Consider the following 25,539-nt stretch of genomic DNA (forward strand, 5'->3'; position numbering starts at 1 on the left):
GCTTAACCTGCTAAATGGAAGAATTGTTTTAGTGTACTCCCACACTATTAGTTTAATTTTTGCGCTAGTAATAAAGGGAGAAGTTATGCATTCAATTACTTTTATTTGCTTCAGACTCATGTTAAATATATACAATGCTAATTATGTACAAAAGTGTGCACGTTAAAAATTGTCAGGTTACAAACTTGCAAATCCTAGAAAAGTGCAAAATTTTAAAACATCTTCCACCATGCTGTACAGAAAAAAATCCACCATTAGCCAATATACACACTCTTAAGACATACTGATCAAAACAAACTAAGACATACAGTATACCTCTTAAAGCACCCAGAAGGGAAAAAGATATTGCACAGAAGACTGACAGCAAGTTCATTACAGTGCCTGAAGGCTCATTTTTGAAAGTAGGTATTCCCAACACTCCTCAGACCTAACATTTAAGTCTTAAAAAAGGCATTTTTTGGCATTTAAAAATCCATTTGTAATCACACAATTGCACAATCTGTAAGAATTATCAGAAGATATGGTTAACTCTTGCTGTAAGGCCTTTGTTTCCACTCCCTCATTAGCTTCAGTAAAAGTTCATCAAGCAAACGGAGTAGCATCACAGCTTCCATCCAAACACTGACGAAAGGGAGGTAAGTCTTACAAGCAGCATTTCTCTAATCTTATATTAAGCTGCTCCTGCATAGTGAAGGGTTGAATCAGAACACGTTATCACAAGTTTTCCTTGAATTTTTTTTTCCCTCATGGCTTTAAGCAACAGCTCACAGCTACCTATGACTAAAGCAGTACTGTCAGGTGCAAGACTAAGTTTATTTTAAAAAGTTACTTCAAGGCAAAAAATATGGCTCCCTCCAGAAGAAAATACTGACTAGATAGGAAGCTAAATAAACAAGTGGCCTCTAAGTTCAGTTAGATCTATGGCTGGATGTTTTATATTTCAATCTCAAACCACCTTAGCAGCTTTAAACCATAATCTATACTGACAATCATGCTTCTGGGACAGAAGACATGTTACGAAATTGTGTCTGTGCCGAGTATAATCACAGACCTAAGCTCTGGAAATACTTGCCAAATTTCCCAAGTCCAGTAGATGAAAACAAAGAACACACAACTAGAGGAACTCTCCTGAAGAAAAGAAGTGAAACACCTATTTTATCTGGGCCATTTGGGTAAATGGTAACTAAAAAAAGACACACTGGTTTTCTTACACAGATGCACAGCAAAAAGGTGAATTAAAACCGAACAAAGGGTACCTATGATTAAACACTACAAGCAGTTCCTCGTGTATGGAGTGTTCAAGACTGCAGTAAGATGAATAGCACTCGACTCAAATTGCAGAGCATGCTGTGCTGCCACTCAGAGGCATTTCTGCATTCAGGCATCTGATGACTATAATAGTGAAGAAGGGGACAATAGTATTTTACCAATTTTTTTTTTTTTTTTTTTTTTTTTTTAAACTGCAGTAGCTTTTCAGAAACCCCTTGCTTCCTTTAAAAGTATGTGCTAACAAGGGCAATTAGTAATAACAAGGAGAATTTGGCTCCTTGGGATGGAAGGAAAGACATCTTCCAAACACTTCAGTTGAGTCTAACATTGGTATACAATGAACCACAGGCATATGACTGCACAAAAACTGTTACTCTCCCCAAAAGGAGACTACTAACAAGTATCATGTTTACAGCTGAAACCAACATAGCTTTTAAACCAAAAAGCATGAAAAGCCCATTCTAGAAAGCACTGAAGCACATGCTTGAATTTCCACCCAATTAAATATAACCCTATGTAGTGCTTTCATCTAACGGTATTTATTAGATCAGGCCTTAGGTTCACATTAGGATATGCATTTATATGCATGTGGGTTTGTTTTTTTTTTTAATTCTTTGAAAGGAAAAAAAAAAAATATTCACAGCACCTAGCCTCAGCATCTAACCTAGCCAGCAAGGTGCCTTTAACAGTGGAAGAGAGGAGTGCCTTCAGGGGACAATACAGAGCAAGTGCCTACACAGACTCTCAATGTAGGAGTGGAAGGAGGCTGACACCTCCTCTACTCCCCTCCCTAGCTCTAAAGCTCCCTACCATACCATAATCCATATATAGATACACATTTTCAACTAAATACACATACACGGTAAAAGCTTTGTGAAGCATGTGGTTGCTGTACGTGTATTTTCTAATGATTTTTTTTAATTGAGATTGGGAAAGACTTGCAGAGGGAACAGGGAGAAGGGAGACATGGTCTAGGGAAGTGAGGTATACAGCTCCCATTGACTAAGGCAAGAGTTAAAAGACCTGCCTAATTATTGTGCATTACAAATAAAAATAAATTTATCATTCCTGCAGGACTATCTTAAAGCAGACTGATGTAGGACTGTTACCACTCCCATACAGAATCTTTACAGTGCAGAAACTTAGTTCTTTGCGCTTCATTTAAAGGACACAGAAATACAACTTCAAAGAGGGTCCTTATAAAGCAGCCAATTGACTAGACTATTTAAAGCCTGTAAAGACTTTGATAAACCTGTTTTGTGATAATATTCATAATCTAAGGTATACCAGGGGAAAAAAGCTTGTTTATATCAATGTTGCAGATTAGCAAAACAACTGTAATGTGTGTGTGGGGATGTTACTTTTTTTTTTCCCTTTTTAAATCAAACCGTCTTCCTGAAACCTAATTTCCACAATGTGTATTAACCATCAGGAGAAGTGCAGTTAGTTTAAGATTGGGATTATTATTTTGTGCTGGTGTTGGTAAGGTATATGGATGATAGAAGACATGGTTTCTAGATATCCTATGAGCAAGTATTAGACAACAAGTATGTTGATACAGAATAATTTACGTAAGTCAGATGCTAACTTGAACAGCAAACATTTCACTTTCTGAATGCTCGTATAGTACAAAAACTGCACAGACTAGGTAAGATTCTTCACTACAGACAAAAAGACAACTAAGAATACTATCAAGAATTATAAGTAAATTGATAAAGAGAAATTTAACAAACGTTTTACTTGAAATAAAGGAGAGATGTCTTCTAAATATCATCCTTTGGTATGCAAGTTCAAAACTGTGCTAGGGAGAAGTTACTCAATATTGCTAACTACTTGATCTCACTTATATACAGGTATGAAAAGAGAGTCAGTTTTCAGTTTTTTAGATATATGTATTTACACTCCTATTTACTTACTCAGCTTCAAAGGTAAGTATATGTTAAACTTTGATAAACATCATTAGGGTTGTACCAAAAATTAAATGTAAGAAGATACCACCAAGATGATCTTGACAAATGTAGTGTTATGAACCAACTGTCGCTTAAGACTTGTTTATTCCGAATTCCTAATCAGAATTCTCTCATCTCACAGCTTTACTTTTTACACTTAAATAAATCTTCGTTCAAAAACAAAGGAGAATCTTATTTCACCAATACTACATGAAAAACAAAATGTGATGCTAAGCTTTATTGACTTGAGGAAATCAAAGAATTATGAAAGTCAGTTCACTAATTCACAGTGCACTGCATAACAGACTGCAATTCAACCAATCTAAACAGCTGATCAGAAAAATTATTTTCTAAAGAGACTTATACAAATAAGTTAAAACCGAAAGAAACAACATACCAGCTAATGCTCACACTTACCACCTGTATCTTTTATTTAAAGCTGGTTTTAGATAAAGGCAAAGTGCAGACCTTCAAACCTATGCGGGTCTTTCCAGAGGACCTCTGGCAAGAACGCTAAGCGTGTGATGGTATATACCCTCCCATCCTCAAGGACCAGATAAAAGATCAAAAGGCAACGGTTGCCATTCTGCGTAGAGCATGAAGCAGCTCAGAGCTCACCTGTCCCCCTCCTCATTTTGCTGCTGCTGCTTTGTGCAGAGCACAAACTAGCCTCAAGTTTGAGAGCCCAAGAACTGTCTACATTTAAACCTGTCCCAGATATTTGTGAGGATCACCTAATGCTTGCGATGCACTGAAATGATGGTATTCAAATGTCAAAGCGCTTCACCATAAACTCTTTCATCCCCAATTATTGCAACTACATTATATTTTACTTAAACTGGCACAGTGTATTCAGTATTCTTTAATATTAAACTACTAAAAACATTAATTCAACTGTTGTATAAACATACCTAATCCACAGTAGGACATTTTCAAACCCTTATGCGAACCCCTCTGTGCAACTGACAAGAAGAAAACTATGCTCTCACCAAACACTACAAAAGACCTAGCTCCTCAATTTTTCCACTTGATTCTGCCCGAAACATAATTTCCTGCCCCCTTCCCCTGCAAGTAAACACTTAACCTCATATATGCATTTAAACAGAACATATATGCATACTTACAAAAAACATCAACTCAATGCCCCAAATGAGTTCTTTTTTTCCAACTTCCCATAACACAGAAAAATCACACATTCTGAGCTGAAATTCTTCTAAACTACTCTCAAAAGCGCTCCCCTGAAATCCTTTCTTCATGAAATCATAATGGACAAACATACTTCACATTCTCCTATACACACTTAATACTTCCAGAGTATCCTTAGTATTCTTACTGGATAGGTAATTGATTAAAAATAGTATTTTTCACTTCTCTATAGCTTATTTGAAAATACAGGATGTGTTTTCTTCACATACATGGAGTCTGAAAAAACCACACCGCTCTACTCTTGGAAATTTAATGCTTTCTTGGCAAGTGACTCAGGAAAATAATTCTTATTTTCTCCTAACTTTCCAGACGATCCAGTCTGTCACAGTGATTAGTTAGAATACTGCAGCTATGCATAGACCCACTTGTTCACTAGTCTGATTTATTATTTCATTTACAAAAGTTAAGAAAAAGCAACGCAACTTTCTTTACACAGCACGCGAATCAGTCATTAAGAGGGATTTTTTTTTTCCAGTAAAGAAATTGAGGAGGAGAAAACAGTTTTAATGAGACTAACAGAACTTGTAAAGATGATCCTTTTGCGGGGTAAGGAGGTATTACTAGTTCTACAAAGTTAATAAATATTGTGCTAAAAGTTAATGAAATGAGATTATACATTATGGAGTTCCTCAGGTAGGTCAACAGCTCCCCAGCCACAGGGAATATCTGATAACATTTATAGGAGATACAACACACATTCATTTCCATAAATAAATAAAAATAACAAGAAAAGTGATGGTAGAGGGAAGAAAGGGGTAGCCAAAAGGGAACATACTAGCTAACAATCACTTATAGCTCTGCCGCATATCTATACTCCCCTTACCCCATGGTATTTTGTCCTTTTAATAGACATACATACAGGTATATACATATATATACACACGCACAAACATACACACATATATACACATGCACACATACCTTTGCACGCTGATCCAAAAATTCATATTTTTCCCTCAGCACCAGGCTTCTCCAACAGTATGGGGTTTATCATTTAAATCGTTAACATTATAAAAATGTCAGAAAGATAGGAAAACACACACCCTTCTGTCACCATCACCTATCCCTAAACCAAAAAAATTCAGTAATGGCTTCTCCAAAATACAGCATACAATCCATAACTATTTCGTTGGATATAGCGCACATAAGGATCTGGTATTTTCTTTTCCCAGGTCTTAAACACATCTTGAAAATTGATACGTTATCTGTTTCCCTGCTTGTTTTTACAGAAAAAAAAATATGGCTAACTGGTTTGGTGAACACCAAGCCAAGAAACAAACAGGTGCTATTTAATTAAATTGTGCTGCAATGTTGTTTAAATGATTTTGCAGTGGAAATTTATCTTTTGTTTGTAGGAGTTGCCTTATTAATGAAGCAGATTGATCTTTGACCAATATAGATACTGAGTCTTCCTCTGTATTTCTTCAAGACATTAAATATATTATGGGATTTCTTGGTGTGTGTCTTAGTCTACTTAACAATATAAATAATTTTCAGCAGCAAGTATTTCCTACCTCCTTCAGCTCCTTCACCACCTTCAACTCCTTTGAAGTTATTCATGCCTGTACTTTAAACAATTTCTGATAATCAAGTAGTGCAACACAGATGTTCCTTGCAGAACAGCCTAAAACTGAAACTACACAAAAGAAGATAGCAATAGCCATTTACAGGAACAAATTGCAATAAATTGTTCATTGGCCTAAAAACCATATAGAAAAGGTCATTACTATCAGCTATCCCAATTTTGAATCTGACCATTATAACTGCCAGATTTTAATTTACTGCTGGGGAATTACAATGCTGTCAAAGCGAAGCCAAATACCTTCTTTGTGATCAAGGAGCATCTGGCCATACACAGCTTTAAATCAAATGCTACTTATCTTAAATTCAATTAGCAAGCTTGGGTTTGGAGGTTTGGGGGGGTTTGGGGTTTTTCTTTTTTGTTTTTTTTGGGTTTTTTTTCCCATCTCTTTTCTTTTTTCCTGAAGCACAGTTTTAGCAGCTAGTTAGAGAGGGATTCTGCTGTGACCAAGTCAACACAGTTAAGGAAAAATATGCAAGCAAGCTAACTTGCATGAGTACATATGCTTATTACTATACCTCTACCATAGGTTCATCTTCAACAGACTTAAGAATCAAGCCCCTGAAAGTTGAGCTATACATTTAAAGTGACCAAAAGATTAAATATGTTTCTGGAATCCATGAGAGAAGGTAGAAGCAGCAATCACTTGGAATCTTGAGTGTTATATTCAGTCTCTCCTGATGAAATCTGGCTGAGCCGTTTGCTTGATCCCCACAGCTTTCGGGAAAGCTGACCTGAGCGCATCTGTTTAAAAGTAATTCAGAGAAACAAAAGGAGGGGGAAGGGATAAGGTGGATAAATTAAAAAGGAATTCAGACACTGATTCTGGTGAAATGCAGACACTACAATGTACTGCATAAACAAAACTACACCAACAAAAATTATTTTAAAACAAACCAAAAGTTACACATAAGGGATGGTTCTTGGGACTGACAAAAAACAACAGACAAAACACTAATCACAGTCTTCTCTGATTTTGAACAGTTAAAGGGATATTGCCAAGTAATGCATATTTAATACTTAACCTATTTCAAACGGCTTAGAAACAGTGTTTAGATTGCTATTTTGATAGGAAGGAAAAAAGAGGTGAGTGTCAAGCAAAAATGAACCAAATTAGAAGAAAGGACATTTTATTTTAGATATTGCAAACAGAAATTGCTAGAAGTGAAAAGGAAAAGATAACCAAAATGCAGAGCAGTGATGGCAGAATGAAGGAAAGAGAGAAAGGTTATCTCCTGGTGTCAAATTTATACAGTCTTCTAAAGATCCTGGGTGAAGTGCTCAGAGTAAAATTTAAACCAGAAATAATTCATACTGAATATTCCATAAGTAAAGACAGATAACAAGCAACCAGAGGCCATATTAAATCCAGCATCTGGTAGGTCTGCAATCTGACAACACTTTGGAAGAAACTGTTTTAATTTACTCCTTAAGTACAAGGCTTATGATTGGCCAGTAGTGATCAGCCTAGCAGCTGATTAGTTTATGAAATCCCTTGCAGTTTAATAAACAAGATGCACACCTTAACTGCACAAGTTTGAGAACAGTTCTCAGCAGTTAGTACTACAAATTAAGCATGCTTAAGAACTGTATCATCACAGCAGCAGTGTTCTAGAAAAGGCACAGTGCTGACAGGGATTAACACTAACGGGTGATAATACCCCAGACTTCTGCAACATCCCAAACAGCTACGTAATTGTTAAAAATACAAAAACATTTATTATACTTCACTTCATACTGGATACTGTCAATGCAGAAACACTAAAGGCCAATCTTAATACCAAGCAGCATTTCACTTTACACACAATAAAGGTCGGTCTCTCCCTTTATCCTAAGGATCAGTATCACCACCAAAAGCCAGGACTACAACATTGTCTTCTGTATAAGGATAAAATTCTAGTAATGAATATATTCCTTCCAAACTACAAATAAATCAATCAACAAATAAATACCCCACATACATATGCTTTTGAAATATATTGATTGACGCCATTATAGAAAACTAGAAAATCTGGGACAATGTTGTTCCTTATACGTTTGTGGGTTTTGGGTTTTTTTTTTTTTTAAATCTCTTTACATGGATATTAAGCTTGCAGATCATCTGAATTATAAACAGAAAATATTGGAAAAAACCCCGTCATTGGAAAGCCTCTACATTCATAAAAGGAATCCAGTCTTTGAAACAACACTTTCTCCATAGTTAGAAAAATAGATGTGATTAAGAACTGAAAAAAAGAAAACAAGCCTTCAGTCTAATGAGATACATAATTTTCAGCCTACAAAAGATCTTTCCTATGGAACAGGAAGCTTAGAAGTGACAGTGACTTTAAAACTGCTGTTACAAACATATGTTTAACCACATCATAAGCAGCTCTTGGACAGCTTTTTCCTGCTGTAGAATTGACAAACTGGAAGTGGAAACCTCCCTTCCCCATCCGCTGCAAGCAAGATCAGACTAACATTGTGTGAAGCCTGTTTCAAATATTAAACTGTGTATTTCCTAGCTAAAACATTTTAAAATACTGGCAAATAAAGTCACTTTGTTTTCACAATTAAAATATAAAATTAAATTAAGACACACTTTTCTGCCATGTACTAAAGGTCATGCAGAAGTGATAATCACATTTTCAGATAAACACACTACAGCACAGCGGAGATTGGGTTATAAAGAGAAGCAGGTTTAAGCTAACTCGAGTAAGTTGAAAGTCATGACAAGAAGTACCTAAAGCAAAATCTATGTTTTGCACAAGAAAAATTGGGCATAGCTATTTGGCAGATGGATGCTCTGTATTTGATATTGCATATGCAGTACCAACAAGTTTATATTCACCGTATGGAGCAGAGAGCATATTGGGAACCTACACAAGTGCTTCTCTGTGCATTGCAATTAGAGACTCTTAACAGAAAGTAGTAGTATTTTTTTTTCCGCAATGTCAGTCAATGCATATTAAAAGATATCTGACAGAAACCATAAAAAAATAAAGTAGCTTGCTCTCTTTCATTTCCAATTTTCTTCTGGAAAATTATTTCATCAAGAAGTGGCTGACAACACTATCACGTTCAGAAAAGGTTAGCTACTATGACTTTGCTTATTCAGATGTGAGTGATAAAGTCTGGGAGTTAGTCCAGCTGAGCTTCCCATCTGCAATCCCTATATACCTTTGATTCTTAATGAGAAATTTCAGTAGAGCAGTCTCAAAAGTTATTTCTTTCCCACTGAAAACTGAAACTTGCTCTTAAATTTACCCTGCCATAGAGGAGACCTCTTGCTCAACTGGAAAGCAGAAATAAGTGAACTTCCCACTGTTCGGTAGAAAAAGTTCTTGATGGTGGGTTTTACCTCTGCTGGCTTGCCAACACCAACGATAATCAACTTGCCGTCCTCCAAGCCAACAAGGATGTGGCTATACTCTTTCGTGACAGAAATGCAGTGAATTGGCAGTCGCATGGCTAAGGGGGAGATGCTGAGACTCAGGCTGAAATGAACAAAAACCACATAGAGAAAGCACATCATCTATTTGTTTGCACATACTGCAAAGAATCACACTGCAGTTGAAATTGCTGTCTACAGGATGCACTATAAAACACAGTTTCTCAAGGATCCAGTTTGCAATTTCAACTATTGTAAACTCCTAAGGAACGATCTAATTGTACCCCAGAATAGAGGTCCAATAACAAGAAAAGGCATGGCTGGGTAAGTCAGTAAATTAAGACAAATCACAGCTTGCAGATGTCAGACACAGCTCTTCCTAAATTCTGTCAGTTCTAGGTGTAGAATTGGGATAAATGCCTAGGAAGAAAGGGGTCTGGTGCAACATCTCATTTTTCTTTTCTCCCTATCTTAGTTCCCCCCAAAAGAGTTTTTTCAGGGACACAGAAAAAGAGCAATGGCTACCACCTACAGCACCAAGCAAAGTCCATGTTACACAGCCATTTCTCAATAAGCCTTTATATTTGCACATCAATAATAAACTACTGATGGTGGTACATTACCTGTAGAGATCCCGTATGGAAAGAAATCCCTGTAAGCTGCCCATCACGATATACTCGCCAGTCACACACATATCTGACACTTCCTCCTTCAGAGTCTCAGAACCCAGATATTTTCCATTGACAGAATAGAGATGTAATGCATTCTTATCCTGAATAGATCAAAAATAAATCCGTCACAGAGGACTGACTGGATTAAGAGTGTATTATTTGTATCTTTAGCTCACTAACAGGAGCTAACTTGGGCAATAACCCACAGATAATATTACTGACAACAGTTTCCTTGTTGAATGATAGAAGAGTACCTAGCCTATACGCAATATGCATGTATACCAGGTCCTGTATGGAAATTTTTGAAGTTACTCCCGTTACCTCTTGATGTAACATGGTAACGTCTTACCTATCCATCTAATCAATTCCAAGTTTTCTGGAAACATCCAAGGATTTAATGGATAGGTCCCTATTTTATAAGCGTTTTTGTCAAGGAAGAAGAAAGGAAGAGAGCACTCTTATCTTCAGCCCTGCTGCCACGCTCCCTCTCCCCCACCCCAAATTGAAAAGCAGAAGGAAATAGGTATATTTCCACAGAGCTAGATCTAGAAGCATTTTCTGGACAAGGCGATGAATTCTTGATGGATTAAAGATGCAGCTAACGCAACTATTTTAAGTTCTTCCAGCCTGACAGTACCTTGGTCTCTTCTCTCCCCATCTTCCAGCTAGCGTGCCTACATCCAATAAATTTGTCTTCCAAGAAATCTCCCATGCTCATAGAAATCGTAACAGCTCTACCCTTATTAAAGCAACTACACAGCTACTCAATAGACAGAATAAGCTACACTGTGAACCTTATAGCTATCTCTCCAATCTAAAACTAAGAAACATCAGTGTAGTCACTGGGCATCTTGCACCCAGAACCTACTGTTCCCCTTATAAGCCTCTGTTTCTGTGCACAGTGGAACTTGCTTCTCCTAGTTTTCCATTTCAAAGCGGCTCTCCCAGGAAGATTCATTAGCATGTGCTTGGGCATCTTCCTTGCAGGTGTTTGGAGATTTTCAGGACACTTACAGGAGCACAGTATGTCAGTGATACATCTTTTAATCAAATTTCACTCAAATTGGCTAGCAAAATAAAAAATATAAGGAAACAGACATAGCATGCTCAAAAAGCCTCATTACTTTAGAAAATAAGGATAAAGTTTAGTACATTTATGATTAAAGTCTTCAGCGAAAGAAACAGAGGTATTCCATGAACCTAAGTACCTTAAGAGTAGTCTTTCCTTCTATGCTGGTGTGGACAACTATATGGCCTTCCCAGGACACAGCCAGATTGGGAATAGTCAGCAGGAGAGAACTCTCACAAGGTGGTCGCAAAGTCCTCACGTACTGACCTTTCCGAATAGTGTGGACAATAACAGTCCCATCCTACAGTGACCAAATTTAGGTAAGTTGTTACTCAGCAGGTAAGTTACCGCAACACACAGAAAGAGTATTTAAATACAGAGGGAATATTTTGAAAGCACTTAAATTCTTAACTGGAGACCAAGACTCCTGAGCATTAGGAACTCTACACAAAGAAGCCTTCCCCTCAAGGCCATGTACTATAGGCATATGAAAAAACAAATGCAAACAGGGCAAGAGAGGAAGGAGAGGCAGCAAATCGGCCATTTCATAGGTCACATTTATGAGTAGGCATTATGTGCAGTACAAAGTCAGAGTTCAGAAGCCTGCCAGTGTAGTACAGTAAGGTAGAGCATGAGTAAGCTGCACAGAACATTCAAGGTTAAGGAAGCAGGGAAGAAACTGTCACAGAATGGTTTCTATGAGAAGATTAAGCTCTCCAAATAAGTCCACACATGTTAAAGCTCATCTGTGCAGAATAACACAACATGGTGGCTGAGGCCTATGCTGTGCAGAGCAGTTTGAGACAGCCTGATTTAAGCAGGCAGCAAGGGAGATGGAACATATCTTCTTGATGCGCAAGACTGAAGAAAAAAAATCGTGAAATAGTCACATTTTTTGTATTATTCTTAATCAACTTCAAACTCTATGGTGTGAGTAGAGAAGCGGCAAAGAAGGGAAAAGTATGACAACGCTTACCCTGGATCCTGACACTGCCATATCCAGTTCAGTGCTGATGCCAACACTCGAAACTTCGTCAGTATGCCCATAAAGGATCTGTAATGGCTTAGGTGCCAGGCCTACAGGCACTCCTCCCTGAGAGTAACAAAAAGTGCAATGACACATTCTCTTGCAGCTGAAGGACAAACAAAAAATAAATTTCTGGTATCTTCAGTATCAGTTGTGAGAGATGTATATTTGACATAGGCCAAAACCAAAGGCATAACTCACCCATTCCAATTTCAATTTATTGCCTTTTATGTCAGCAGCCCTATTTACTGAAATCACAAGAATGAACGAACATAGTTACTATGTGGATGTGAAAGACAGAGTTACTTAGCTGACTTGTTTCTATCTCTTCAGATGTCCAGGTGTGCAAGGACCACAGTAAGCAGTCCTAATAGGAGTTGTTCACCCACCCATCCACCCACTTTTTCTTCACCTGTGTATCTGCGCTTGTTCAGTTCTTACAGTTTACACTAGAATTAAGCACTATCTTCACAGTCAAGCTTAAAGAAACTGAAAGCTATTTTGCTTAAAATTACAGCAAATCTGTCCCATTTTCTAAGGAAAAGTGAGGAAATAATCCTTCTCAGTGACTACCAGAAGTATGATATGCAAAGGAAACCTTGCAATAATGCTCATTAAAAATAGTCATTTTCCCACATGACTGCAGGGTGTCAAAATTATTTAGTACTTTTGTTCCAGTGAGTGTACTGTCAGCATATACAGACTTATTCTCAAACCAGTTCTAAGGCAAGACCTGTGCTTAGAGAGAAGGTACAGTAAATAGTTCTGCAGAGGACTCTTTATTCTCATTTCTGTGGTAGAAATTTGACTGCCAACCAAGCCCTGAAAGCCTGAAGCATGCAGAAATGCAGAACAAGTGTCAAAATACAGAGCTGGGAAAGAAGTTGACAATGCAGAGCAGACAAGTAGAACGGAAGTGACAGTATGCAGTCCATTGCTGCCACTTTGTAAAGACCAAGATAAAACTCTCACAAGAAGAATTTACAATACATACATCATCATTTATACATCCATTAAATAAAAAATACATTAAAAATCTTAAGAAAAAGCAATTCTAAACAAAGATAATCTCCAGAGGATGACTTATTTAACTGACACTGAAAAGATAAATAAACTAAAAAATTTCCAACATCTATCCTTGCTTGAGACAAAAAAAAAAAAACAAACCACACACCATACTGTTGTGAGCACTAAGGTCTCACCTTTTTGACCACGCACTATTGGTACAAAGTACTTCTTGAAAGAATTACAAATACTACCACCATAAAGGCAGCTTCCACAAAAACACATGTAGTTATGCACCACTGTACTGGTTTCATGCGCTGACTTTAGTTCAATAAGAACAGGGTGACCTGACCAAATGTACTGTCCATAACATGACAGCTGCCCCCTGCAGTTAATCCTACTCGTATATCTGTAACGCAGCAATGAGAAATGAACATTTAAAATGCATAACAATGGAAATGGCCTCACGTTTTGAGTGTAAGTATGCACACGCATCACACAGCTGCTTTCATTGTGTGAAAGCACAAGACCAATATTAAAGGATTCTAAAATGCTAGCATAAATCCAAGTAACAGACTAGTGTTGTTTTTCCTAACTCCTAGTATAGTCATCAGTACTTCCCACAGAGGAAACGCAATTCTAAAATGCAACTACTGGAGCGAACAGCAGCCTAGAAACGTAAAAATGCTCAACTACAAACATTGTTCTGACTAATTTCAGTAGTCTCAAGAAGTGTCTCTCTTCTTCCATTCTTCCAGCTGTACAATAGGGGATATTTGTCTACCCTGAAAATAATCTATGAAATCTTTAAGAGTGCCTCTAAAATACCATACTTCAGCTATATAATAACTAATGTGTATAGTGAATATTTCAAACATAGAAGACAACGGGAGTAGCAAAATTACCAAGCTAATCAACTTTAGTGGACTACCTTCCCTGCAAACCTGAAAGAAAGGAAATCAATAAACCATCACAGCAAAACAGAGAAGCACAAAGAACATTCAGAAACTGCTTCTCAAGAGTATGCCTAAATAACCTACCTGCTGAACTATTTGCCATATCATACAGGTAGTATCTCTGGAGCCTGAAATTAAATGAATTCCACAGTAGTCTATTGCCACGCAGGTCACAATATCTAGATAAAGGAAAGAAAACAGGAAGTTATCACATAGATATTTAAGACTAATTTCCCACAGAGTGACAACGTGCACGCAATATGTCAACAATGCATCCTGATTTGCAGTCAGCATGAAATGTTCCACTGTGAAAAGGGCTGAACTAAAACCAGCAGTCAAGCCTTATTTTGAAATTACATTAAACCATCACTACAACAACTAAAAAGCCATGCTCAAGTATTTACGTATAATCATGATTCAAGTATTTTGTTCGTTCTTACGCTGCCATTCCTTTATAACTGCTATGCTTGTCTGCTCAAGTGCACTGGCTATAATTCTTTCCCAGAAGACCAAACATCAAGGTACAATACATAAAACCTTTCATTTCACAATATAAAGAGCTACTAACCCATGTGCCTGATGTGCTGTCCAATCAGCTTGCCTTTTGTAAGAGATGTCACTCTGATGCTATTGTCCCAGTGTCCTCCACTAAAGAGCAGTTTTGCATCATGGGATACTGCAAACAACTTAGAGGTGATCTCCAGCCCCGGTGCAAAAGGACCACTCATGTTGCGTTGTGTTCTGTAGGCAAATGATGAGCAGTTAAGAGTAACCTTAGTTCGAATCAATGTATTTTGCGCTTCCTATATCCTTAAAAATTAATAAGAAATTCCATGTATAGAAGAGGCTATATATAGAAAATTTAAAAAAAAGTTAAAATCTGGCCCCCTGATATCCATGGCAAAACTCTCACTGCCATCAGCAAGTGGAAGCAAGATTTCACCTTAGATCTTTTCTGTCTTTTATACAATTTGATTCTATATGGATAACTCATGTCCCTACTAAGTATTGTAACATTAAAGAAAAAAGGAATCTTCTAAAAACCAAAGAAACAAAACCACCACATATACCTGCACTATAGCGTAAGAAAGTATGAAGACTGCCCATCTCAGATTCCAAGATTAGTTTTTACGACTGATAATTAGAAAAAAAATTAGAAGTAGCTCTAAGAATGAAGAACCTTGAAATGCCACTTACACAACTCTTTACCAGAACAGTATTACAGATTAGAGGTAATATTATTGAACATCAGAAGATGCATTCTTAGGTGAAAACTCAGACAATGAAAACAGTACGATCCACTGATTGTTGAACAATTACTGTATTTTATTACTGTAGATGCATTCATCTGCACCTCTCCTCATCATTTGCTTACTTGGGATTTGTCACTGTGGTATCTCTGATGAATGTAAAATAGTTGGAGATATTTTTATCATAGGGTAGCCAACCATGAGTTCCAATAATGCAGTTCAGACTTGCCGTTACCTAAAAATTTTGATAGAAAAATCAGTGAAACCCAGAGGCATATTTTCTGCTTGCCTTTGATGGTAATGGAGCTTGCATAAAATCCAGCATAGGCTTCTTGAGAATTTACCACAAAGAAAAAAAGCACACACACTCCTCCCCCCACAAATATTTAAAAAAAACCAAACAGCTCAGATGAGTTAATCCACATGTGGTATTATCAAGTTAGAATAGTGTATGTTCTAGACAGGTCAGAGAAGTTGAAGAGGAGGGGCAGGGTGGGGAGGAGACAAAAAACAAAAAACCAAGCCAACCAACCCCTCTCAAACATTTCATTACAAATTCAGTCATTTAGTTTAAACCTCTTCTTTGAAATAGTAATAATTAATAGTTAACATATTAACACAGGAAGTTTTAAAAAAATTGTACTACAGTTCTATTTCTGAGAAAGTAAGAAAGGAATCTAAATATTCAAGGTTATTTTCATCAGATATTTAGAGAAAACACAATGAGAATTTTAGATGTGTCCAAATTCCAAATTACATATGCACATACCACATTAAGCCAGGACAGTAAGTTTGACCTACAAAATAGGAATATTGGAAAAGAATATTCTTTCCTGCAAAACACAGGTATTACGGCACAGGGGCCAGTACGCAGACCATACATACAGATGTAAATACACAAACACTTTCCTCCTATCATCATTTGGCCATCTGCCATAGTACCAGCACCTGTATTAGTGCAAAAGTTAATTTTACAAACAGTGCAGGCCTTTGGAGTGTGTATATGCCACATACGGTATAGTTCCATTTATATGCGTTGGAAAGTAACGACAAACATAACGATGCCATTAATTACTCAATCCTGTCATTTTAAAGCTGGGCTGCATTGCATTAGGAAATTGATTGCTACCATAGAAGTGGATCAAGTGGGCAACTTACAATACACCTCACTACAACTTACACTCATGTCTCATCAGCTCTTAAATAACATTCAACAAATCAGCCTGGCTTCTCTTCAGAAGGCAAATATTTAACTTATAGCTGACATTCATTATAGATTAAAGGAACACATTTGAACAGGAACAGTTAAGAAGTGTTTCTCTACAAGCTGTATGAAAAAAATACACCTATTTGACTGTCTGCAGTCTAAGAATAGTATTGACACATGCAACTCACCAAGATCTCTGGGCTTCCCTGAGAAATAAAGGAACGTGACTGATTTCTGGGGACAACAGCTTTGACAATGGGCACACCGTCACTGATTCCCTAAGAGAAAGGACATGGTTTTGGTCTTATTATATCCAAGAGCTAAAGGACAAATCTAGAACCTGTAAAGAGTAAGACCCAAGGCCTCTGGAATCAATGTCAGACCTCTACAGTTCTCTAAGGCACTGGTACACACATATTCAGTTCACACAGGTATGCTTTGTCGCGAACACCAGAAATGAAACCCTGGCTCTGTCCTGAATCAGTGAGTTTAGCTACCAAGTTCAGTGAGTCCTCAGATACCACCAGCGATGTTCTTAGCTTTCTTTGTGTGGTGGCTAACTTAATACTCAAACACCACCACACAAGTGGCCAGCAGATACAACTTTATGGGATTCAACCTAAGCTAACTAAAAAGACAGAGCTCATTTTATATACATTGCATTTTAAAATATTTTCTTTAAATAGGAAGCAAGTTTATTTTCATCTAGGTTGTGACCTTTTGTTTCAAGTACATCAGAAGTTTCAGATTAGACTTTAAACAATTTCAAGTAACACATCTACCTCTATGAAGAATGACTTCAGTTCAGTGAGGTGCTGGAAGAGATTCAGAGTAGAGGTATCACTTTTAGTTAGTCTTTGCACCACCTCTTCTGCTGACAGCCTTTGCGGATGGGGCTCCTAGGAGACGATATTCAAAGGAATATCAAATTAGACAAATTTGTCATTTTGTTCAAGTCAAATAAGATACTTGGAATCTTATTGGCAATTTCCATTCTTAAAGTAAATCAATTTCTTTTGAAAACGATATGCTAAATTTCCATCAAAGTGACCTTTACAAATGTAATGTGGCAAAGACTTAACATTCCTAAAATTATAAACCATTATCTTCTCATTTTGTCAGAAGTCCTTTGTAAATCCAACTTTGTAAGTTGGATTTAACCACAAAGGTCTAATTGAGAGGCAACAAAGAGCATTACCTTTAACAGCTGACAGGGAGTTTGCCCAAAATTGTTTATCATCCCTTCTAAAGCTTTCCTTTCTTTCTCATCTGTTAAAGCATCCAAATCCACAGCTCCTGGATCGCAACCAGAACGATGAAGGGTAGAAAAAAGAAAAAACATAATCCAAACAACTTATTGAGAACCGATATGGTCAACAAATGTTGCAAAACAAATTAATTGCAGTATTATCACCCTTTACCCCAGAAAAGCTCTGCTCTGCACGTGGAATTTTAAGTGTATCTGTAAGTGCAAGAATTGCAGGGGTTTGTCTTATCAAATGAATTTAATATACTTCATGCATGCAGTAAGTTGCACACAAAAGCCATCCAAAATTCACCTTTGGAATTAACAGACTAACATTTGTCTTCAATATCTGTTGTTTTTAAAGCAACTTGCTTTGACGCTTAAACCACAAGAAACCTCTTCCCACAAATGCTTTTAAACAAGCAAATGAGAAACTAAAAAAAAAACCCAAGCACTGTTAGAAACAAAATACAAGCAACTGGAACAGCCCTCCTTTAAAAAAAACTTTATTAACATTTCAGGTTCACAACTTCTGATCAAAGCATCAAATAGTCTGGTTATTTGATGATAAATTATAAGTTATGCTGCCATATTTCATCTATAATTCTGTTGCCTTACTATATGCTACTGTATGGCATGCTCACAAATCAAGTGTTTTCTGTCTAATACTGAAAACCCACAAGTCTGATGACAATGACAAGAGAGCATACTGCTTTGTACCTTCATAAGTACAATAATAGAACACATTGAGTGCCTCCACTGCAGCTGGTCCCCTCTGCTTGTAGCCAAAAATCAAATCTATCCATTCATGAAGATGAGCAGAAACATACTCAGATTCCTAGAAAGAAAAAAATGCTCTTGTAAGAGTAAGAGAAGTACTGCTCCCTTCTTGAAGTATTTACTATTTTCTGTGAAAGAGATTTAATTCCTAAACTATCCACAAACTAGGTATATACCAATGTATAGAGCAGAACCATAAGAATATTCGTGTGTGTTAAGGGCAGTAACTGCCAGGTAAGAGGGAAAATTAATACAGTGAAGCAGCACATCTAGAATATTGAAATGCAACTGTGCAAGGGAAGGTAAGCTGCTAGTTCCCTAGTACCATACAGAATAATCTTTAAAAAGCAAGAGAAGCCTTATTACCTAAAACCACCTAATTCTGCATTTTATTTCCTAGAGCAGCAAACTCCCAAATGATTATTATCTTCAGGCTCTTTCCTTTTTTCTTTTGAGCATTTTATCAGCACGCACAGTGCTTTTAACTGAAAGTTCTAATGGTACTTGGAATGTCAAATACAACCACAACTCTAGTTTGAATGTAGTCCCAGTATTTTACACTTAAGCCACAGGGACAATGTGTGGGTGTACTTTCTTTATCAAATATCTTACCAGAGCCTTCCTGTGTTTATAGATGAAGTCTTCTGGGGAGTGGGCCCATTTGGGGAGAACAACATCATTTACCACCTCTTTGGATATTTGAAGCTGACCTAAGTTAAAACCTAGTGAATAATGTGGAGAATTTTAAGAGTTACGATAAGATATTTCAAATATCTTGGTTTCTTAATAAAGATTAAAAAGCATTCTTTTCTCAATGCAAGGGAAGGATATTGAAAAATTCTTAATGTAAATCTCCAATAACCCTACCACTGACATAGGAGGCTAAGTCCTGCACTAAATGTTTAAAATGTTAAATGATACAGGATAACAATTGTCCAAAGCACCTAAATGATTTCGAAGCTGAAGTCCCAACCTTAAAAGTAGCATTAATCATTTACACACCTATCTGTAAACATATCTGCATTTGCTTTGTTTTACCAGGATTAAGAGTCAAAAATATTTCAATGAGGTTATTCCTAAGAATGAAGCTACTTACAGGCTTAAATGGTTGTAGAATCAAGGCTTTCAAGAAGTCTTAAATCCCACCAGCTTTCATTAGAACAACTCTAAATACTTAAATGACTTTTGAAAGTGTGACTTTTGAAAGTGTGTCTCTTTTGAAAGAGATGAAATTGGTGTTTCCAATTTTTGTAACTTAGAAGTCTAGTAGATTGTAGCTAGCAGACTAAAATAGCAGCAGCACAAACATACAAATCCATTTTTAAATTGTCTAACAGGTAGAGAAACAATTCCCTATGCAATAAATGTGAATTAAAAAGTGGCTAGGAGTCTCATATCAGAATGTAGGATGCTGTCTTTTCAATCAGCATTATGTGAGTAAAACAGCTTTTTTTTTTCCCTTCTTCTGATGGGTACTGAAACCTTACATGGCTCTAGAATCAGGTGACTTAACATTGCATTGGAAGGTAACAGTAACAAGCAGAAAATATGCTGGTTGCCCAGAACAAATAAAAGACCTCACATGCTTGATGTCCAAACTCTATCACCCAATGAACCCAGTAAAAAGAATACTAATTAATCTGCATTAACTTTTGCTAACTACTTAATCAGTATTAACTATTGCTAACTTTTTCAAATATCCAAACGAGCATCTCTGATATTTTACATCAGGTAAACAACACTAGTTTTAGCAATCCTTAAGCCCCCAGTCTGAATTTTAAACAACGTTTAGGCTGCTGCTTAACACAACTGGTGTCTTCATTAAACAGTCTGAAGCTAGCATAATGATTAAAATAATTTCTACAAGCACACTATAAAGCTTAAAAAAGAAGTGGTCCACAGCATTCACAAATGGTTGTAACAATTCTGTTCTGAAGAATGCAAGAACAGTTTTCTGTGAGAATATTCTGAGCAGTCAGTTTACCATTTTGATTCTCCAGGAACTCTGGGAAGTAGAAGAACTCTGGGATAAGTTCCTTGACATCATTGGGGTTGTCCATGAGAGCCTGCCAGGTAGCAGGAATAGAGTGGAACTGCCTGTCAGCACAGTCAAATCTGTGGATCAGAAAACTCAGGTTAGACTTTGATCATTCCCTCAGTAAATGATAAAGAAGAAAAATAAAGGTGCTGCTTATTTGCTCACAGCATACCTGCCACTTTGAAGTTGGATATGAAGTGTTGTGAAAGGTTCTACCCGAATGAGATAATGCATGACACCCGCAGCATTTGAGTAATGTGTCCCATAGTGAAATTTGTCAATTATTCCAAGAGGATCCTCGAAATTCTCATATCTAAAAAAATAAATCTTTATAATTACAACTGAGCACTACAGTGGTTAAGCACTATGTGGCTTATACTTATTGGAGGCAAGGATTCAAAAGAAGCAATCACAGCAGAGAAAAATACATTGAGTTCTATTAAACATGAGGAAATCCTGACTTACAAAGTCCCTAAGCAAAAGACTGCTGAAAGATAGAAATGTACCCCGGATGAAGCCTTTGCATGCCTGTTCTTATACTCTTCCCTGGGCATCTGCTATCACCTGTCAGAAACTGGGCAAGACAGGCCTGATTTAGCATGACTTTATACAACAAAAAAAACCCCATATCACTAAGCTGAATATTTATTACTGAAGAGACTTGTGACAGTTTCCTGCAAGATTTAAAAAAAAAAAAAAAAACAAAAAAAGAGTGTGTGTGTGTGTGACTGTGTCAGGATGCAGAAAAGAGATTTAACACTCATGTCCATTTCCTTTTCTACTAGCAAACTCACTCTACAGTACTATGCCATCATCTGGCTGATATATTCCTCAGTGCCACAAGGCTAGTAAGAGAAATTACAGATAAACATACTGCTAGAGAACCAATTTCATTACAGTCAGGGATAGAGCCTAATCGTTCAGAGAAAATTCTCCATGTTCCAAGTTTTCAGAAGAAAGCTGGTTTTGGAAGCAGCCTGGCAAGTGCCATCTGGTATGATAGCACACTCACTCCCCACACTAGCAAAAAAGGAAGGATCGCTACACTGATGTGTGGGTGTAAGTACTTGCCATTCCTACCTACAGAGGAGCTGCTGTAAGTCACTGAGTTATATTTTATTTCAAAAATAATAATCTATGCTTGAAAAAAAGGGCAGGAAGCACAGATTTAGGATCAATGCTACCTCTCAGCACAGGCAGCTCAACTCATCAGTATGATTTCACATTCCTTATCTTGAAGCAGACATGGGACACCGTATGTCTCTTAAAGCTGCTGGGCCATTAAATTAAGTGTTTCTACAGCCTTTCAGTTTTTCATCTCCACATGAGAAACAATTGAAAATTTACAACAGTAAGTTTTGTCATTTCAGTGCCATATAAACTAATCTGAATGCAGCAGGAACAACAAATCAACAACCTTTGCCAAATGCATCTGTGATGTTATAAAACTAGCTTTTAAAAATTTCACTGTCACCACTTCATTTTTAAAATGTGTTATTAGCCTGGAGGCTCAGAAAAGAGAGAGAAATATAGCTGAGTGTTCAAATACATACTTCTCTTTCACAGCCTTAGCATTCTTTTCATTTACCACCCCTATGGGTTTGGACAGATCCCTAAAGACTGCAGGATTATTCAGGTCCAGTTCTTCTGAAGTATAATCTCGTAAAATCCAGGGGAACTAAGAAAAGAGTCAAAGATCAAATTGAGATTAAAAATCCATCTTTCAAAACAGAAAAAACACATACCTTTGGCAAAAATTTAAAAATTATTTTAATTACCACAGGATATTGAGCAAGGTCATTGTAAGTTCGTCCTGCCATTGTGTTCAGCTGAATAAGGTAGTCAAAGTTGGATATTTCTCTATTCACCCATTTCTGAAGGACAAAAAAAGAGACAATGGAAGTCACTATATCAAAGATACCACTATTGCAAATTACATGTCTTGCCAGTATTTATCTGCCAGAGGATAGTAGTGGCACAAGACTTTAAGAATGGTATGAAAGTCCAAATTTAATTTCTCCTAATAAAGTTTATTTTCCCTTTGAGTCAATGACTGTGCTACCTATATTTCATTGAAATCATGCCCCTGATTGATGCCAGTACTGTTTTAAATACAGGGCAGCAGACAACTAGCAGCCTCAGAATAAAAAAAGAAGAAAAACAGAAATGAAAGAAACAAAAAGAAGGCAGGTAAACAGGTACTGAGAAAAAGGGGAACAGAACTCTCAAATCCATTAGAGTTCTAAGGTCCAAACTTATTTATAAATTGTTCTCCCATTGGTTAATGGTACAGGAATTTTTAAACTAACATTGCCCTTGCGCCTTTGCTCCACTATTGTATTTTAAACCAAAGAACAGAGCTGGTTCAGAAGGGCTCAATATCTGTCTGTAGTGCGATGGAGACATTTCATTACGGATCATATTTTCTCTACTTAAATATACAACATGGTAGCTTTTATCATTAGGGAAACAAAGAAAAAACAAAGTATTTCCAGTATTTTAAAAGTCATTTGTAAAGCTTCCTCCCTCAGAGAAAACAATAATTGTGGCATAAAGAGATGGAAGATAAAAATACATTTACTACATTTAATAAATTTATCCATGTTTAGCGTAATACAGACATTTTGACATTTTCCTTTTATACCAATATTACTAATTCCCTTAATACCGTATTTCCTGCTTAATCTTCACGTGGGTTTTGTTGAAAGCCCCATCATGAAAAGGTAGCAGGGAAAGTTATTCACACATGCAGTGAAAGAAGTTCCAAAAGGTGCACTCAAGATCATGGAATAAAAACAGAAGCAAGTCTGCTACATGTTTTCCATTCTTATTGGAACACTTGTCATAATCACATCAGCAGAGCCTGGCTCTATCCATTTACCTCACTGACTGTAAAAACAAAACACAGGAATTCTAAAAATATGCATGTGAAAGTTCAGGGACCAGACTGAGGGTACAGCAGTTGGCAGTTGCCAACTAAACACTGGGGCAAAAAAAAGTAAAATCAGTAGTCCAGGACCTTCCAGGACTCCTTCAAGCAGCAGAGGAATGCTCTAGACCATTTATGCTGAAGTCTCGTACCTGCATCAAACCTGAAGCTTTAAAAAGTTCCTGCAGAGATCTGGTCCCAGAAATATTTGGAGAACGCAGTGACAATATTCGACTATATACTTTGTTTCGTACCTGTTAGAAAACAGCATTAATAAAAAAAATTATCCTGGAGATTGAAGCTGACAAGTAAACAACTTCTCTGCTAATTAAAATGTGAAATAAATGGAACACAGTTACACTTTTAAACACTTCTATCTCTTGCTGCATAAAACGTTTGGACATGGATGGACGTGACATCCTTCAGTTACAACATATGTTGCCTTTATATCTTATGAAGTGATTTTTTTGTGTGTGTGTGTAGATGCTACACAGGAAATCATTATTCCCACAGAATTTTTCTAGGAAATACTGCTGCTGTTCAAATAAAATTACACCAATGTTTTCCCTACAAAACTATTGCAAAGATTTATTTACTAAAAAAAAAAAAAACAACAAAAAACCCAAAACAAAATTTATAGGAACTATTCATAAACTGACCTACTAGTATGTAACTCACCCTAAGTTCTGATATTTATCTTAGTCCCACATACAAAGGATCACTTACATTATTGGGGGGGGGGGGGGGGGGGGGGGGAGTTCACTAATCCTAAACCATGGAATATGGAAATATTAATGATTTCCAATGTTGTGGTAAAATAGAAAGTCTCCTTTGCTTTGTAATTAATTTGCTTGGAATATTTAAAAAGATGTGTGGGCTTCAAGATATTTAGATCACTACCGATGTAATTTTAGTTGAATAATTGTTCTGTATCATAACAGAGAGAGAGAGAAGGAGGGAGGGAAGGAGAGAGGAAAGAGTCATCTTGTTTTATCCATCTTTTCACAATTAATCAGTTTCTAGATGCAAGACTCAGGTTTTCACAGACTGCAGTCTAGTTTCCCATAATAGCTGTATCTAGCAAACCTTTTGCTACTAGTGTTGCAGTATTATGAAAGACACCAGACTCTAATTAGACACAATCAGTGAACTTAAACTTGACACTTGTGCTAATTATATAAATGAAGGAAATTTGGGAAACCCATACCTCCTTACTGAAGTTGAGGAAATAGTTGGTTTGATCTGTAAGGAAGATCTCCAAAGCTGACCTCCTCAGGTTGTACCGACGCAAATGTATCTCTCGAATTTGAGAAAGGTGCCATTTGAAATCAAAACCTACCCCTAGGAAGAGCACTTTGATTACTGATTTGGAAAATATCAAAAACTTTTCATACAGACATAATGCAGTATCATTCCCAATCACCCCAGAGTTATTCCTAGAAAAGGCAAAATTTATGTGGCTTGATTAACCATTTTGCTAGGAAAATATTATTAACTTCAGCTATTGTTCTGCTGAAAGAAAGAGGCAGCAGGAAATATCTGATGGAGTGCAGAATTTGTTTTTGCTTTCTGATCAAAAATACATTCTAAATGTATTCTGCTGAAAAAAAATATGAACCAAACCCCTTTGCTTTCTTAAACAGGCTCAAATAGAAACTTTTATGTTTAGAATTCCCAAAAGGCCAACTTCTTGATATACTGTTTTTGAAAATTTTACCATTATTGGTCAAACATTTCAGTTCACTGTTTTCATACTCAACTGTGTATATTCTATTAAAGTTCACTGAAGTAATATAGATGATTAACGTTTACTACTACTACTTTTTAATCATTACTTACTACTAGTTTTTAATCAATGTATGAGTGAAACATCATTTGTCAGTGAGAACAGGGAGGTGCCATTTAAGCAGCAAATTAGAGGTAATGACATTTTTTTAGTCAGCAAACTTAATTTTTTTTTTTTTTTTTTTAGTTAAGTTAATTTT

At 36.7% G+C, this 25,539-nt stretch overlaps 1 protein-coding gene across 6 annotated transcripts in view; it reads right to left on the reverse strand.

The window, feature by feature from the left end:
* Positions 1-83: 83 nt before the first annotated feature.
* Positions 84-25,539, reverse strand: part of NBEAL1 (neurobeachin like 1) — a 93,426-nt gene continuing 67,970 nt past the window's right edge. For 3 of the 6 annotated variants that reach the window (XM_076342457.1, XM_076342454.1, XM_076342455.1), the window contains 18 exons: positions 24,762-24,895; positions 23,707-23,808; positions 22,404-22,499; positions 22,179-22,303; positions 20,798-20,938; positions 20,572-20,702; positions 19,200-19,309; positions 18,528-18,645; positions 17,760-17,857; positions 17,344-17,460; positions 16,750-16,839; positions 15,480-15,589; positions 14,673-14,845; positions 14,189-14,283; positions 12,093-12,209; positions 11,256-11,417; positions 10,000-10,148; positions 6,760-9,482 (listed from right to left, as the gene is read on the reverse strand). In XM_076342457.1, coding sequence (XP_076198572.1) covers positions 9,209-9,482; positions 10,000-10,148; positions 11,256-11,417; positions 12,093-12,209; positions 14,189-14,283; positions 14,673-14,845; positions 15,480-15,589; positions 16,750-16,839; positions 17,344-17,460; positions 17,760-17,857; positions 18,528-18,645; positions 19,200-19,309; positions 20,572-20,702; positions 20,798-20,938; positions 22,179-22,303; positions 22,404-22,499; positions 23,707-23,808; positions 24,762-24,895 — 2,342 coding nt within the window. In that variant the 3' untranslated portion in view covers positions 6,760-9,208. The other 3 variants (XM_076342458.1, XM_076342456.1, XM_076342459.1) reach the window with 2 other exon arrangements.

The sequence above is a fragment of the Aptenodytes patagonicus genome, chromosome 6, assembly GCF_965638725.1.
Source record: "Aptenodytes patagonicus chromosome 6, bAptPat1.pri.cur, whole genome shotgun sequence".
Classification (NCBI taxonomy): Eukaryota; Metazoa; Chordata; class Aves; order Sphenisciformes; family Spheniscidae; genus Aptenodytes; species Aptenodytes patagonicus.